The sequence below is a fragment of the Populus alba genome, chromosome 3 (genome assembly GCF_005239225.2).
Source record: "Populus alba chromosome 3, ASM523922v2, whole genome shotgun sequence".
Classification (NCBI taxonomy): domain Eukaryota; kingdom Viridiplantae; phylum Streptophyta; class Magnoliopsida; order Malpighiales; family Salicaceae; genus Populus; species Populus alba.
The window spans coordinates 17,907,242-17,922,710 of record NC_133286.1 but is presented as its reverse complement, the minus strand read 5'-3'; the positions used below and the strand labels follow the sequence as shown (position 1 = coordinate 17,922,710).

The following is a 15,469-nucleotide window of genomic DNA, read 5'->3' as shown; positions in this document are numbered from 1 at the left end:
AAATATTTTTGAATTTTTTAATAGAAATAAAAATATATTTTTTTTATAAAATAAATTTGGAGGCTCCAAAATTGAGTTATGACATAGATTAACTAAAAAATTTATTCGGATATTATTTGATAGGGTATGAGTCAATTCCTACTTGTTTTTAATAGGATTACAACATATTAACAAGTGTTCTTTTTACGTGTTCTTATATAATATATTTTTTTTCTTGACATTTAATACAATTCCTTTCACATGTGTATCTATCTTTATAAACATATAATTAGATTATAAACTTGACTTAAAAAAAAAATATTATTAGACTAGTCAAGCCCTTGACCTATGTGCTAAGTTTAGCAGGTTAATCCATATTAATAAAAAATGATATCATTTTAAAAATTTATAGAAAAATAAAATAAAATGACAGCTTAAATTTTTTAAAAAAATATATTTTGAAATGGACATCTTGATTATGCTTGGGCCTACTAGATTGAACACACTACACCAAATTAACTTCAACATGAACGAATTTGAAATTAGATCATATAAGGGACTACATCATTGAGTAAAGTCAAATCAATAATAATAATAAATAAATAAAGCAAAGGAACTTTGTTAACAAGTTATTTTGTTTCAATTTTATTTTTTTTTATATAAAAATTTAAGTGTATAATTAAATAAAAATATTAAATAGTATAATACGGTGCAAAATTATAATTTCACTTAATATCTTAGTACTCTTTAGTTATCATTAGCTATTTGTTTTAGCCTTTATTAGCACCTAAAACAATCAATTAATTTTATTGAATACAAAAAAATAAAAATCAACGACGCTTACATGTTATTTTTTACTCTAAATTTAACTTTTAATCTATTCCGCGTGCTAGTTCAAACTAACACAACACCAAAAACAACATAAAAAAGGAAATTCTCAAGGACAGTCAATTTGCAATTAAAACATTAAATTAAATCCGAATACATATTAAAAAAAACCCGTTCCATTGTCATGAGTTAGATGGTGCCCCTAATTGTATCAAATTAATGTAAATTAGGTCATTGTTTAGGAACGTCTTCAATTTACCAAAACAAATGCATCGTTATAAATTTGCCTCCAAAGTTGCCCTAAAAAAATAAAATCACCCTCTAATTACGTTTTGCATTTGTCAACCCCATAAATGAAACTCATTTTAATTTAACATATCATCATAGATAAATTATTATGAATTTCATTAAATCTCACTTGAGTTCGATTATCATAAGGTACGAATTATAGGTTAAATAAATTAACTAGTGTATTTTTTAAAAGCTCAAACCAAGTTTTAACAGGTTTACTAATTTAATTTCAAATTGATTATTTTTTTGACACCTTACTTGAGTCAGAAGCCGAGTCGTCCGGATCTCAAACCAACCTCCTAGCATTACCAACTATGCTTTTAGGGGTTCAAAAGAAGACAGGAGGCTTAAATTAAAACTATAGCCTATATTTGGGCCTGCTCAAAGTTGCGCATAAAATTGGGGCTACTGTGATAATAGGAAAAACATTACAGACGGAAAATAAATAAAATAGAAGTGGGGTAGCTCTAACAGAAATAAGAGAAAAGGGAAGGATTCACTGGTGAAAGTGAAAGTGAAAGTGAAAGTCAGAGAGAGGAGCAGAGGAGAATCCTAATTACCTCTTTGAACACTGATAGACAGGACTCCTCTCTCACGTTAACTCTGAGGAAAGAAAGGAGAGATCCCACAGCTCTCTCTATCATCATCATTATCACTTTCACTTGGAAAACAGAAAGTGAACATACACGGAGAGAGACAGAGATTTGAAACAACACAGAGCTAAAAGTAGAAATCAATGATTTTGTTGCAGTCCCATTCCAGATTTCTCCTTCAAACATTATTGAATCGTGTCCAAAAGTGAGTCTTTTTATCATTTCTCTCTCTTTGTACACATCCAAGAAATGATGTTTGTTGCACCGCTGATTTTATTTTTTTTAACTGGGTTGATTTCAGTCTTGAAAAGGCAGTTGAATTGGATTACCACTGGGTGGAGTTTGATGATGTTCGTTACCATATTCTGGTGAATACCAAGATTCCCTTTTTGAGTTTCCTGTCCTGGGTTTTCCTTGTTTTCATGGCTTGTTTTAGATAATATCTTTGTTGGGTTCTCTTTCTTTCTTGTTTTAGGTGTCAATGAAGAATCCAAATGTCTTGCTGTTATCCGTTTCGCTACCAATCCCACCTCCAGAAGCTGTTTTCATAGGTGGACTTCCGTTTGGAGCCATAGAAGCTTTAAAGGCTGCTTATGGTGTGGTTGTGCAGATTCTTGATCCTCCCCGAGATGGCTTTAACCTCACTTTGAAACTCAATTTCGGGAAACTTCCACTTGATGAAGGTTCTACGAGTTCCTTTCCTAAGGTCATTATTTGCTTGTTATGATGTATATGTTATAGGACGCTAGCATGTTTTGTAGAATGTAGTGGATCATTTTGTTATGTTCCTTGCTTAACAACAAGGATTTGACAAGAAAAGAAAGTTTAGAGAAGAGGAAATAAGAGAATTGAGAGAGAATTAGAAGAACAATAGGGAGAACGGGTTCTGCAAAACTTTACAGAAATGTCAGCTCATACCACTTGCCTTCTCTAGAATTACACATTACAGTATTTATGCTATACATTTTAACTGACTATGCTAACTAACTTCCCATGCTTAACTAACTCTAACTGCCAGATACTTACAAACCACATGTGAATTATTAACAATCACATGTTGAGTTATTCTTGCTATTGCCTCTGCTAACTGCCACTGGAGATACTGCTGCTAAGCTGTTACTGAAGCTATTTCTCATCATGGATATTGTAACACATTTCCATTCCATATTACCATATTACATGACATTGCCTTACATTGCATTTTAGCGAAAGATGACACCAAGAGTTACTTGATAAGCATCCTCCACTTCATTGGTTTGCTTTCCTTTTTTTCCTCAAAAGTTCATCCATTGCAGGATTATGCTTTGCTTATATATTCTTCTTTTTGGTCCTTTGTTAGATTGTCATCTAGTTCAAGCTTGGTTTAAAAAATTTCTGACCATATTACCATTCAATACTAGGGAAAGTTCCATCGACTACTTGCTGAAATAGCTTAGTGAATTGGTAGGAGTGCAGTTACATTTGGAATTGACCCAGCATCCTGTTCAAAAGGATGGATATCCCTTTAATTATTACAAGAAAGGATGTTCAGTCCAGGGAATTAGCTCATGAATCCAAGAAATTAGTTTACTCGTGCATGTTGCTTGGAAGCTGAAACTCTTCTTAATCTGAATATAGCTCCGCTAGCTCCAGGCTGTTGAATAAGAGTAATATATAATTAAACATGTTCTCTAAGGTTTGCTTTATGTCATTTCGTTCTAGAGTGGATTTGTAATATAAAAGGTTTTTCTTTTCATTTGTTAGGAGCGTTCTGCTATTCCACCCCTGAACCCTTTGTGAAGTTTTAGCAGCCTCTAAGTGAGAGATAGAACTTATACATTTATCACCTGGACCAAATGTGTTGCTAATGGAGGACAGGGGTATTGCCCTGGGACATTTGCGACATTCACTTGGAAGGGCTAATTCATTATTTTATCAATTCCTTAGAAAGACTATGTTGTAGCCTAAGCAGCCGTCCTTAGAGGCTTTGGCATAGTTATCATAGTAGAATTCTTCCTTTTTCTTCTTCTCTTACACACTCCTGTTTCTCTGCTTATGTATGATGTTTGATTGCTTTCTCTATGCTTTATTCCTTCTACTGGCCTTTTTATTCCCATGCTACATTGAGAAAAACTAGTGTGAGCAGCATTGGGTCTTGCAAGAAAGGTTTAATAGGATTATGATCATGTCAATATATTGTGGAGAATTGAGTGGCTGCTGCAAATGCAATTACAAAGCCCTTTTCATCACTTGGATGGTGGGACAATCTCGTACTGCTGTTTTCTTTTTCACCTTAAATATTGGTTCTCTTTGCAATTGTAGGGGGCTCTACATACCAACCATACAATTAAAGTTGCAAGCCAACTGCTCGCAGAATTTGAATGTTCCATTTTGCTCATGAATGCATTGATTTCTCTCTTTATTTTACAGGATTAGTTCTGCTACTTTAGTTGATTCTTGTGTGGATTAGGTTGTGATTAAGTTTCAGGTTTTTGTTCATTTTAATGGCTGTTATTAATGTTGTTCTTAGAAAGTGTACTGTTGATATTGTGCAGAGCACAGGCATGCTCTCTTGGTAAAGATTGCATCTGTTAGGGAAGTGGTGCTAGGTGCTCCATTAAGAGTAGTTTTAAAACATCTTTCATCAAGGACTGTTATTCCTGGAATTGATGGGCTTCTGGCCCTCGTGCATCGGTCCAAAGAGTCTTTCTTCCTTGTTCCTCAGGTATGATCATAAGTTGGAAGGGAATAAAATATGTCACTTGAACTTCTTCATTTACCTTCATGCAATTACCTTTATACCTATAGAAAGGAGAATATTTTAGCTAGCATTTTGTGGTGCAAAGAGGGGATTCTTTCTCCCTCTTTTTCAGTGTTCCTTAATTTATACATATTTTGTATGTTGCAAATGCAGTAGGCATGGTTATGATTTTTTTATTATTATTTTGTTTTGTTTTAACATCTTTTGAAACAGCTGGCAATCTCCGTGTGCCTTAATTAATACATGCATGTACACCTTATCAAAAGAATTACTTGCATTGTACAGTGGTTACCTTCTAGAAATGTCATTTTTGGAAACTGCCCTACTCCTTTGTGTCTTCTTCCTCTCTCTTCCTATTCCATTTTTTTATCTAGCTTGCCTTGGCTTTTAGTTTATTTTGAAAGATTAATTTCTGGGTTACTTCATATTGTTTGTTTGTCATATGACCCGTATCTAGTAACATGAGAACAATCATGGATTGAAATTTAACTGAGTGAGAAACTTTAATTGTTTAATGCAGCCAGACAAGGTTACTGTGGTATTTCCCATGAGATTCAAGGACTCCATAGATATTGCTTTTGCTACTTCCTTCCTTCAGGTACTCCACATGTAGTTATGTTTTAATGATCTATGTTGCTTCTCAGAAATTGTATATATGTGGGCAACAGATGATATTGTCACTTACATACTTTATTTAGATACTAATATTACAATTATTTATAATTCTGTTGCCTAGGCTGCTTACCGCAAAATTCTTGTGTAACTATTCTTGGTTAACATTTTTCTTTTAACATTATAAAGTTCTGATTTACATTCAGGAATTTGTCGAAGCCAGGCATACAGCTGGACTTAATAATGCTCCTCCTTGCTTGTGGTCTCCTAACCCACCTCTTGAATTGAAGGAAGCCCCTGCTGAAGCATTGTCTGCAAATGCAGGATTTGTTTCTTTTGGTAATGTCACAGGAATAGCTACAATTAGTTCCCTCCTTTTTTATTGCAGCATAACAAATTGTGCCATACATGAAACAATGCAGTCATTTTTCCTCGTCATGTGGAAGGCAAAAAGTTGGACCGGACAGTGTGGAATTTATCAACATTTCATGCATATGTTAGCTATCATGTTAAGGTGAGGTTTCTGCAGATTGCTCCCACCTTTTATTTTGTTACCTGTAGCTCTTTCACATATTTTGGAATGTCGAATAACAAGCACAGACACACACTGACAGAAAAGATCACTTATTTCAGCTTTATGCATAACACACAAAGTCCTTGTTGCAATATGCATGAACAAGGAAAGTTTTTTTGGCCTATTCTACCCAAAATTTACAACATAAGGGTTTTAGTTTGATAAAAAAAATCAAAAGTTTTTATTGGCTTGCTACATCAGGACTTCAACATGCAACACTGCCCTCATATTGTAATTTTGTTTCTCTAATTTCTGTCATACTATGTGGGGTTGCAATAATTATTTTTCAAAATGGTTTTGGAATTTGGACCTAGTAGTTAACCAGAGTTTGCATGATCAAAAATATGATTCTGTGATGATCAGTTAGATGGTTTGCTCTGTTAATCAGGAAATCAAAATAGTATTATAGATTGTACCTGGCAAGATCTTTTGTGTTCTTTGCACCGCAACTTGACTCATTGTTTGAACTTGTTTTCGTTTTTCCTTGTTGCTAATGTGCGCTTCAAAGTAATTAGATACATGAATTCATCATTCGAGCCAATCTAATTTTAGTTTCTGTTGTTGTTTTATAAGAACCTTTGATATAAATAATAGTGTATGGATCTATGGTTGTGCTCCTGCTTCCTTTAATCTGCCCCACCTAAACACATAATTATTTGATGCACTTTCCTCAACAGTGCTCGGAGGGTTTTATGCATACTCGCATGCGAAGACGTGTAGAATCTATGATTCAGGTAAAATCTTCATCTTTCACAGTTGACTTTGCTTGCTCAGTTTTGTCCTTGGTGGAAAATAATTTTTTTAAAGTAGTCTGAAGAAATTTAGGTCTGACAGGAAAGACGGTTCTTTCACAACCAAATAAATTTAGTGCGGGTTCATAGTTTTGCTGTGCATTTGGTCATAAGCTACCATGTTGCTACTTGCTAGCAGGCTGTGCAGCATCAGCACTCGTTAAGTTTAGGTTTATTCAAACCTTGAAGGGTGTGGGGTTTAGGGGTAGTGGATAGCTGCTCCATAGGGCCTCCAGATGAACCCAAGAAAGAAAGAAAGAAAGAAATTGGGTATGTTAAGCTGCACAAAACCATCAAGCTAGAAGAGGTCTACGGTTGATATCAGGAAAAGGCGGGAAAAGGAGTCGTTGCATTGTTGCTGTTGTTTTTCCCAAGGGAAGCCAAGCAACTCACTGACATGGGTCCTGGACCTTGCAGGGCTGTACTGCTGTGCTTGATCTTAACTCATAAAATCCATTATTGACACCCGCAGTTGGAATGGCTGTTTAGTTGGTGACAGTGACAGGAATATATTGCCATTACAGGCAACTCAAGGTAAAGCCACAGCAATGGTGTCAGTTAAGTGGAAGGCTAGAACTTACAATTTCCTAGGAAATTCCTGAAACTGCTGCCTAAATGACCACAGAAGCGCAGTGTTGAGCTTTGCTTTACAGACGAGTCTTTGCTTAAATTTCTCTTTCAGCCATTCTCATTTTGGTATCCAAGGATTATGGGGACATGTTCAGATAGTTATCCAAAAGAAGCGCGTTTCTCTGTCCTTTCTGGACTTTGTTTTCTCAGGGCCCGCAAATTTCCTTGCATGGTTTTTGGCTAGTCAATGATTCAAAGAAAAGAAAAGGATTTTTTTTTCTTTTATTTTAGTTAAGGGCTCATATAGAGTATCACTCGTTGTATCACAGGCCTTGGATCGTGCAAAACCAGGTGCAGAGGAGAAAAAGAAATCACCAAATAGCAGATCTTTTAAACGTCTGGTATGTTATAATATTCACCTTTCTTGATACTTTGAAGAACTTAAAGTTAAATCATTTTGACATATTCTTTCTAATATCTATACGGGATTGTAGAGCCTCAAGGAAGCTCGAGCTAATTCAATTTCCTAGATGTGGAATTCTTGAGGCTCCTATCGAACATATGAAGATGCTTGTTAAAGAACTTGCCGGAATGAATTCAAGGGAGGCTTGTGACAACTGTTCTCATCCTTCTCTAGAAGGGGAAAGAAGTAAAAGGAAAATGAAGGGAGAAAAGCACCATGTTTAGGTGCCAATGTGTACACGTTTGATATTTGTTGGCTCCCTTGGAACCAGAAGATTCTATGATTTAAATATCAATATTTTTTCGATCTATTTAGGGATTTTATCTTTCTCTGAAAACTTAGCTTTGCTTCAGTATATCCTCGAACCTGATGATGGAATTTTTAGGTAGATATTATTTTTTTTTAAAAAAATCTAAGGGTATCAACTATCAATTACCTATAATCTAAATAATGGGGGTGTTTTTAACATGTTTTGTTATAATTATTTATCCTCCCTCTTATATAGGACTATAATTGTGAAAAAATTTATATATTTTTATTTTAATCTTCAAACTTTTATTTTTAACAATTAGTTTTAATTAAAAAATAATTAATTTTAAATTTTTATAAAATGATGAGATTATATGAGGGTGCTATAGGTTTTAAAAAAGATATATTTTAGTAATTCAACTTAAATAATCATATAAATTATATAATTTTGATCTTTTAATATTTTTTTTAATTTTATTAATTTTTTGTTTCTAGTTGAGAAAGAAGAGAGATATTACTGAATTTTAATGATAAAAATAAAACCTGTTATTAATACTAATTTAAACTATCAAACACTAAATTATTTCATTTAACGAGGGGATTGTCTGCTGCAATAAACAATGTTCCACCTATCTTTATTTATTTATTTATTTTTGAAAAAAAAAAACGTGAAAACAGGTTGTCGCCTTTTTCCCAATAAAAAACAAAAGAAGCAAAAAAAGGCCAGTTGTGTATACCTGCACTTGCAGGCCCCGCGAGAGGGTTTTTTTTTTTTTTTTTTTTTTTTGGGATCAAGTGCTCTAAGCCACTATTTATTTAACCCATTGCGATTTTTCCCTCCTTTTTAATTAAATTCCATTGAAATAAACATTCTAATAAGACAATTGCAAAGAAAAAAATCACATTAATATGACACAAAGGTTTTAAGTTAAAAAAAAATCTATTGAATATTTATTCTAATCGTCTTTTGTTTTTATTACGTGAAGTTCATTACTGAAGAAACTATATTTTATGGTTGAGAAAAATATATTAATGAGAAAAGAAAGGATAATACTAGATTTTTTTTTATTTTGATTGAATTTAAATTATTATTTTTCTTATAAAAATATTGACATATAATATAAAAAAAATTGAATGACCCCTAACAACACGAATCAGTTATCTTAATCTATATTTATCTCGTAATTTTTTAATTTAATCTTTAATTTGGGTCCACATTTCATTTTAATATTTATTTGTGTATATAATTCTTTTATATATTTAATTAAATACACCTTTTAACTTTTTTTTGCCGCTTTTGTTTTTTTTCATTAAAAAACTAACTTTTAATACAAGCAGGGTACGACTGGGACAAAGTTGACTAGTTCAATAACTAAAGAAGTTAGTACTTGAGGGCAAATTATACTATATTTTAAAATGCATGGGCAAAATACTCTGCAGATACTATGGATGTAAACTCATTGTACCATGAATCACACTGTACATGTAGAATGTTTACACTATGGATGACACTATAACATCAAGGGGTTTTGTCTTTTTTTTTTTAAATAAAAAAAATGATGTTGGGTCTACCTTGGCCGCTAGACCTGATGTTGTTGGGTCTAACTCCGCAACCAAACCCAAGGAAAAACACTATGCAAGTACTGTTTACATAGAATGCTTGCACTGTGAACCACATTATAGACATACAATATTTGCATTGTGGAAGGCATTGCAGCATTAAGGAGCGTTGTCTTTACTATTTTTTTAGTCAATATGTGTTTGGCTTGGCCACAATACCTAATGCTATTGAGTCTGGCATTCCCGTCAAGCCCAAGGTTATCAAATCTAGCTCCGTAGCCAAACCAAATATATTGAGTCTGTTTTGGAAGCCCTACCCAAAGATATTGGACGTATCACTACAATCAGACCCAATGATATTGGGTTTGGAACCGCAACCAGGCCTAAGGTTATTGGATCTGGCTAGGCCACCGATCCAATTGCCTTGCCTACCAGATCCATGGATATTGGGTCTGGCTTAGGCTCCGCAGCCACACCCAATAGCATTTGGGTTTGGTTGCCGAGCTAAATGCTTTTGAATTTGGTTGGGTAGCTTATTCAATACTTGGGTCTGGTATTTCCGCCACACCTAAGACTCTTTAGATCTAGCTCCGCAGCTAGACCTTGGGATATTGGGTCTGACTCCATGACTAGACCCAATGCTATTGGGTCTAGTTAGGCTGCTAAACTTAAGAAGATTGGGTCTGGCTCTGCGGCCAGATCCAGTAGCATTTAGGTCTAGTTGTCGAGCTAGACCTAATGCTTTTATATCTGGTTAGGTAACCTTATTCAATGCAATTGAATCTGGTATTCTATTTAGACTCAAGGTTATTGAGTCTGGTTGGGACACCAGACCCTATTGCCTTGCTCACCAAAATTTTTGGAGCGGTAACAGCAGCATCCTCTTTTATTCATTTTTTATTAATTAATACTCATATTATTAAATGTTTTTCAATATTAAAAATGTATTTTACATAATTAAAAAAGTCATTAAATTTAACTAATATTAAATAAAAAAAAAAATATTTAAAAAATGGACTTTGTAATACCAAATAATCCACTAACAAGAACAATAATAATAAAATATATTTTTTTTTTAATTTAAACAAGGATTTACAAATATGGCCATCACATAAACAAACATCAAAAAGAAGAAGAAAAATGTTGGACTTCGTAACCAGGACATAATGACTAGTTCAAATTTAAAGTAAAAAAAAAAGACCATACCTAGAAAGGAGGAAAATTCATGGAAACCACCTTGACCTAACTCCTGACAAATTAGTAATGGCAGGTTCCTTTTGGGTAACAGGTAAACGAGGATGCCATGTGTTCTTATATTTTATTTAGATTAATCACGAGTGTTTTTATTTCCTTTTCTTTTTCCTTCTCCTTCCCTTTTACTTCGAGCAAAGAAAATAAATACGACCATCCTTTAAGCTGCTGGAGGGATTCACTGAAAAGAAAGACTTCATTCGTGGCCAAGTTAAAAAGAAGAGAGAGAGAGAGAGAGAAGACCAAAAACGGAAGAAGAGAAGCTGCTCTGAGATTTAGCGCTGGGAAAAACGCAGGAGCAATTCTGTACAGAGTATGAACCAAAGAATTGAAAACAAAAATTTGACCGCAAAAGAAACGCAAAAGGACCCTCCTGTCTTCCATAAACTGGTTTCTGTCAGCATGTGAGTTGGCTCGGTGGTTGAGCTGGCCCGACCCATCTTGTGAAACCATCCAGCTCACCGGCTTGCCTCTATCCATCTGTTGTTGCTGGACGCATGGCATTTGACCCACCAGAATAAATCCCGATGGCTATCCAATCTTCTAGGCTTCTAGCGATATCATCAACAGTAGGGCAGGTAAATTTCAAAATACAGTGGATGGCCCTACCCACTACGCATCAACGGTAATAAACCACAGGCAGCACCTTTGAGAGACCGATGAGGGCTTCTTTTCTCCATCTCTCTCATAATTAGAATAGCATTTACTGCCGGCCATCTACTCGGAATCACTGTCCATGCTCTCCATCCCCTTCAGCCCTCTTCGTTTTTGCTGCATGTGAAATTTCACATCCCATGAATAACTCAAACCAAGGAGTTTTAAGGCTTGATGCTTGGATAACTGATGCTACAAACAAGCATGGACAGTAAAACATTTTTCTTTTTTTCCCCCGTGCATTCAATTTCATGCCCTTATATGTACTAGCCTCCACCACCGTCCATATTAATATAAGATAATATGTCATGTCTCAAAAAGACAGAGGCCATGTACCATCATCCATCCCAATGACTTGATTTATTTATTATTTTGGTTTGAAAAAGAATTCACCCTCTCATCATGCTAGAAGATAAATCCAACAACCCTTTAATGGAAGAGTTTATTAGGGAAAGAGTAGAAACCCTTGGGTTAATGGGAGGCATGCGGTGGTCTGACACGTGTTCGTAGAGTTGGGATTCGTGTCTAACATGCCTAACACAAATAAGTGATAGACCAATGCTTAATGACAACAGCGTCATCTGTGCCAGTGATTGCAATATGCAAGGGATGGAGACGTGGAGCAAGTAAGCAAACAGAACTAAAAAATAAATAAAAAAACACGAACACAAGTTGAAGTTGAATGGCATGATCTGTTTCAGTTCACAGGAGGATGTTAGAAGCAGAAAGACCATTACCTTCTTCACACATTTCTTCTCTCTAACCTCGTACCTACTCTTTGTTAAGTCAGATAGCCACATCCCTGGAAAACAATACTGCCCAAATACACAAATATTTATATATAAAAGAAACCCATCAAAATCCTTTATCATTGCTGCAAGTAATATCAAAAATATTAAAAAGATGGCAAGTTTGTGATTACCTGAAGTGCTTTATCAATGTTCTTAGCCCTTTTCTTGGGTCGTTGTGGTAGTTTTGTGCCCTTCATTGCAAAGAAATCATCTTCTTTTTCCTTCCTTGACAAAGCAATATAAATCCTTGGCCACTCGATGACTTCATTGTTATTCGCCTTTTCTCCTCCACTGGCTACTACTGGAACTGAGACAGTATTGCTAGTTGTAACCCCAGCTTCCTTCTCTGATTTAGCCCGCGTGGAATCAACTTGATTCATTTGATGATCAGCTTGTACTAATGATCCATTTGGTTTCTCATCCTTTGCCGCTGACCTAGAGCTAGGCAACTTTCTATCAATATTTTCTGGTGTTGGAGGAGATCTCTTTCCCGCAGTAGATCTAGAAACAACCCTGCTACTGCCACCACTATTTCTTGACGGGGATCCATTTCCAGCACCGGATCGCTTTTCTAAATTCCTGGTCATGGCCACACAAAAAAAAGAGATGCAAACTTTGCTGATGAGAAATGCTTTGGTTTGGTTCTGAGAAACAGGCAAACAAAAGTGGGTTTTCTTAGACTTTGAAGTGAATATGGATCAACGGCAGAAAAAGGGACAAGGGGGAATTTAATACCCACCTAAAACAAGAAAAAGAAAGCATGTAACTCTTATTAGATAGCATATGATAGCTGTAAATACACAATCAGTACATAACTGTGTTTAAGAATTGAAAAAAACAAAAAGATAGACAAACACATTTCACAAAATTCACCGATACCAATAAAGAGCAGAAAAACTAAATAAGTACTATAGCCTTTTTCTTTGAAAGAAGTTTCAATGAGATGGGAAAGTCTCAATATGAGGACAGAATGGTCATGACATGAGCAGGGGACATTAAAATAAAAAGGGGCACAAAGTGGGTGGGTGATGCCATAACCCCATCAAACTAACAAGCGAAAATGAGAAGCGAAGTAAATCAAGAACAAAGCGAACACAGATCAGGGGAGAGGTGACTGCGAACGGGAATGGACTTCTTGGATATCCATCAAACCACTAGGTGAAGAAAGATGAAAGATTGATATATATTCACATTCTTCTCCCGTTTTTTCAAGGGGTAGAAAGGTAAATCACTTCAAAAATAAGTTGCTCTTCAACAACTCTATGAAGTATGAACAGAGAAGTTAACAATATCATATGTTTAGATCCCAAAACTTCCTCAGCCTCAAAATAAGATATCAAGAAAAGATCCCACCAAATTATATCATCCAAATAAATTTCAAGGAATATATACCAAAAGCTCATCAAGTGTTGTACGCTATCAAACATCAAACAACATCTGGCACATAATCTTAAGAAATAAATTCATAACTTTATAAATATCCAAAAAAACATATATTTCATAAAATTACAAAAAAAAAAAATGAGTACCTGTGTGAAAGAAACCCAGAATTTTCTTTCTTCAAGTTTCCACTTCTGGTGCTAGTACTAATGGACTGTTGGGATGGTGGTGGCGGTGGTGGCATGGTGGGTGGAGAGAACTTGTTATCAACTCTCCTAGGAACCCTGTTGATGGGTTGTCTAGCTTGACCAGAAGATGACGATTCATCAGCCAAGGCCCTGATCTCAGACCTTGACACTCTAGCTCTCTTCTTTTGTCCCCATTGCAACAACACATCACCGTTGCCACCTCGGCTCGGGCTAGGACCCGGACTAGAGTCATGTCTTTGTGTCTGATTGTGGTTGTTCTCTGAATGTGGAGAACTGGTTGTACTGTTATTGTGGTGGTCTTGGTTTCTCGATGGAGATCTAAATCTGAAACCTTTAGTATCAAAATTAGTACTTGTGGAATTGAATCCATTGGGGATTGACCTTCCGTTCTCGGCTCCATTGGGTTTTTTGCCATTGCTTAAAGGAACACAATCTGGGCTTACTCTCTGATACCTGTACACAATAGAAAAGCCATTCATTATCAGTAGATAACAAAGAGATGATCCGCAAGGCAATGCATAAGGATTCAGAGAAAGACATCAGAAACATATAGAGAACTGTGTAGTCCAAAGATCATATCATTAAAAAGAGAAAATTGTAATCCTTGCACTGGATCCGGCGCATAAACCAAGATTAACACATACCATTTTCATAGGTGAACCTATTAGCTACCACATCATACAATCCGTGCATTCATTCATTCTCAACATAAAACCCAGATTAATCAGCCCTATAGATCATTGAAAGAAAATTAATGGACATAGAAATTGAAGTAATCAAAACACCTCATTTAACTCGAGCAATGTTAGAGTGCAATCACAAAGGAAAAACTAGAGAAACAAAGAAGTGGTGGAGCATTGAAATTGATGATAAATGAGGATTCCTTTGCAGACTGTAGAAAAGAGGAGTTTGAGATTGAAACGGGTCTTTGACTCCAGCCTGGGGAGAAATGAACATTGCAATATGACATTTAATAGATGAGGCCTAGCTAATCCAAGCAGCAGCAGCAGACTTTTGAGACTAAAAGAGTCGTCTTTGCTTTTAAAAACAGAGATTTTTGGATCTTTGTATTGTCGACAACAGCAATTGACATTAGACAATGGTGGCTGATCGAAACACACAAATTGATGAATACCAGAACCCAAATAATATCTGGATCTTATTGATCATCCAATTCATTGAAGAGAGTGTTTAATCTCCCTCTCGAGAGACAGTTGATTATTCATCGTATCATATTATATTTGTTTGTTGAGGAACTCGTCTTTGAAACACTGGAGCATTGTTTTTTATTTTCACAAAGAAATCTGCGAACGAAATATCATCTTCAAACACACACAAATAAAAAACAAGCAAAACCCAAGTTCAAGCCTCCTCCTCCTCATCGTGACCACCATCACCAACAAACAACAACAAGAACGATTGAATCCGGATCCAACAACCAATCCATCTATTCAAAGTCGATAAAATAAAACCAAAAGAAAGCAGAAAGATCAACACTCAAAGCCAAATTTAGATTTGAAAAGCATCCAGATGATGAAAAAGAAAGAAGAAGATGGATGGGTTGCCAGGATGGAGGGGAAAAAAAAACAAAGAATACTTGTTGAGATAACAAAGAAGGGCACAGACCTCATCATTGTAACCAAGCAAAAACACTTGTTGATGAAACTTAGATATTGATACGACTATGTAGACGTTAAGAGTGGGATTCTTGGTTTTTCTTCTAAAGAGATATATTATATATTTTCATTCAACGGTTTCATCAGCAATGGCTTTCTCATAATCCCATCAAGCAAGACATGTGAACTCAAGGAGACACCGAGAGAAAGATAGAGAGGAGGCGGATACAAGAAAGAAAAGAGCTGTGGGAGAGAGAAGAGGAAGAAGAAGCCGAGGAAGGCAAGGTAGGGAAACAAATACTTTTAGTTGAGTTTACA

General features: G+C 35.4%; 2 protein-coding genes across 7 annotated transcripts; one reads left to right on the top strand and one right to left on the bottom strand.

Moving 5' to 3' along the window:
• Nucleotides 1-1,594: 1,594 nt before the first annotated feature.
• Nucleotides 1,595-7,751, top strand: LOC118054369 (actin-related protein 2/3 complex subunit 2A). 5 transcript variants are annotated; one of them, XR_012169483.1, is made up of 11 exons: nt 1,595-1,896; nt 1,993-2,059; nt 2,167-2,374; nt 4,226-4,395; nt 4,952-5,029; nt 5,250-5,382; nt 5,466-5,557; nt 6,295-6,351; nt 6,548-6,942; nt 7,308-7,379; nt 7,473-7,751. XR_012169483.1 is itself a non-coding variant. In XM_035065924.2 (10 exons), the coding sequence occupies exons 1-10, from the start codon at nt 1,835-1,837 to the stop codon at nt 7,506-7,508; spliced, it is 975 nt and encodes a 324-aa protein (XP_034921815.1). In that variant the 5' UTR covers nt 1,597-1,834; the 3' UTR covers nt 7,509-7,751. The 5 variants fall into 5 exon arrangements, 3 of the variants coding, with proteins under 3 accessions (XP_034921816.1, XP_034921818.1, XP_034921815.1); XR_012169482.1 differs by having other exon boundaries at nt 6,548-7,379; XM_035065924.2 differs by lacking the exon at nt 6,548-6,942 and having other exon boundaries at nt 1,597-1,896.
• Nucleotides 7,752-10,752: 3,001 nt separating this feature from the next.
• LOC118054368 (uncharacterized) lies at nt 10,753-15,469 on the bottom strand. 2 transcript variants are annotated; one of them, XM_035065922.2, is made up of 5 exons: nt 15,162-15,469; nt 13,476-13,988; nt 12,078-12,525; nt 11,893-11,970; nt 10,753-11,272 (listed from the first exon to the last, which is right to left on the bottom strand). In XM_035065922.2, the coding sequence occupies exons 1-5, from the start codon at nt 15,167-15,169 to the stop codon at nt 11,219-11,221; spliced, it is 1,101 nt and encodes a 366-aa protein (XP_034921813.1). In that variant the 5' UTR covers nt 15,170-15,469; the 3' UTR covers nt 10,753-11,218. The 2 variants fall into 2 exon arrangements, with proteins under 2 accessions (XP_034921813.1, XP_034921814.1); XM_035065923.2 differs by lacking the exon at nt 15,162-15,469 and adding an exon at nt 14,321-15,104.

What these genes read in the sequence shown, in the direction of transcription:
- LOC118054369 (XM_035065924.2), top strand. Translation starts at nt 1,835, where the DNA reads ATGATTTTGTTGCAGTCCCATTCCAGATTTCTCCTTCAAACATTATTG. An exon ending in TTATTGAATCGTGTCCAAAA is followed by an intron (nt 1,897 to 1,992) that starts GTGAGTCTTTTT and finishes GGTTGATTTCAG; the next exon opens with TCTTGAAAAGGCAGTTGAAT. An exon ending in GTGTAGAATCTATGATTCAG is followed by an intron (nt 6,352 to 7,307) that starts GTAAAATCTTCA and finishes GTTGTATCACAG; the next exon opens with GCCTTGGATCGTGCAAAACC.
- LOC118054368 (XM_035065922.2), bottom strand. An exon ending in ACATTGATAAAGCACTTCAG is followed by an intron (nt 11,971 to 12,077) that starts GTAATCACAAAC and finishes GTATTTGGGCAG; the next exon opens with TATTGTTTTCCAGGGATGTG. An exon ending in AGAAGAAATGTGTGAAGAAG is followed by an intron (nt 11,273 to 11,892) that starts GTAATGGTCTTT and finishes TTTCACATGCAG; the next exon opens with CAAAAACGAAGAGGGCTGAA.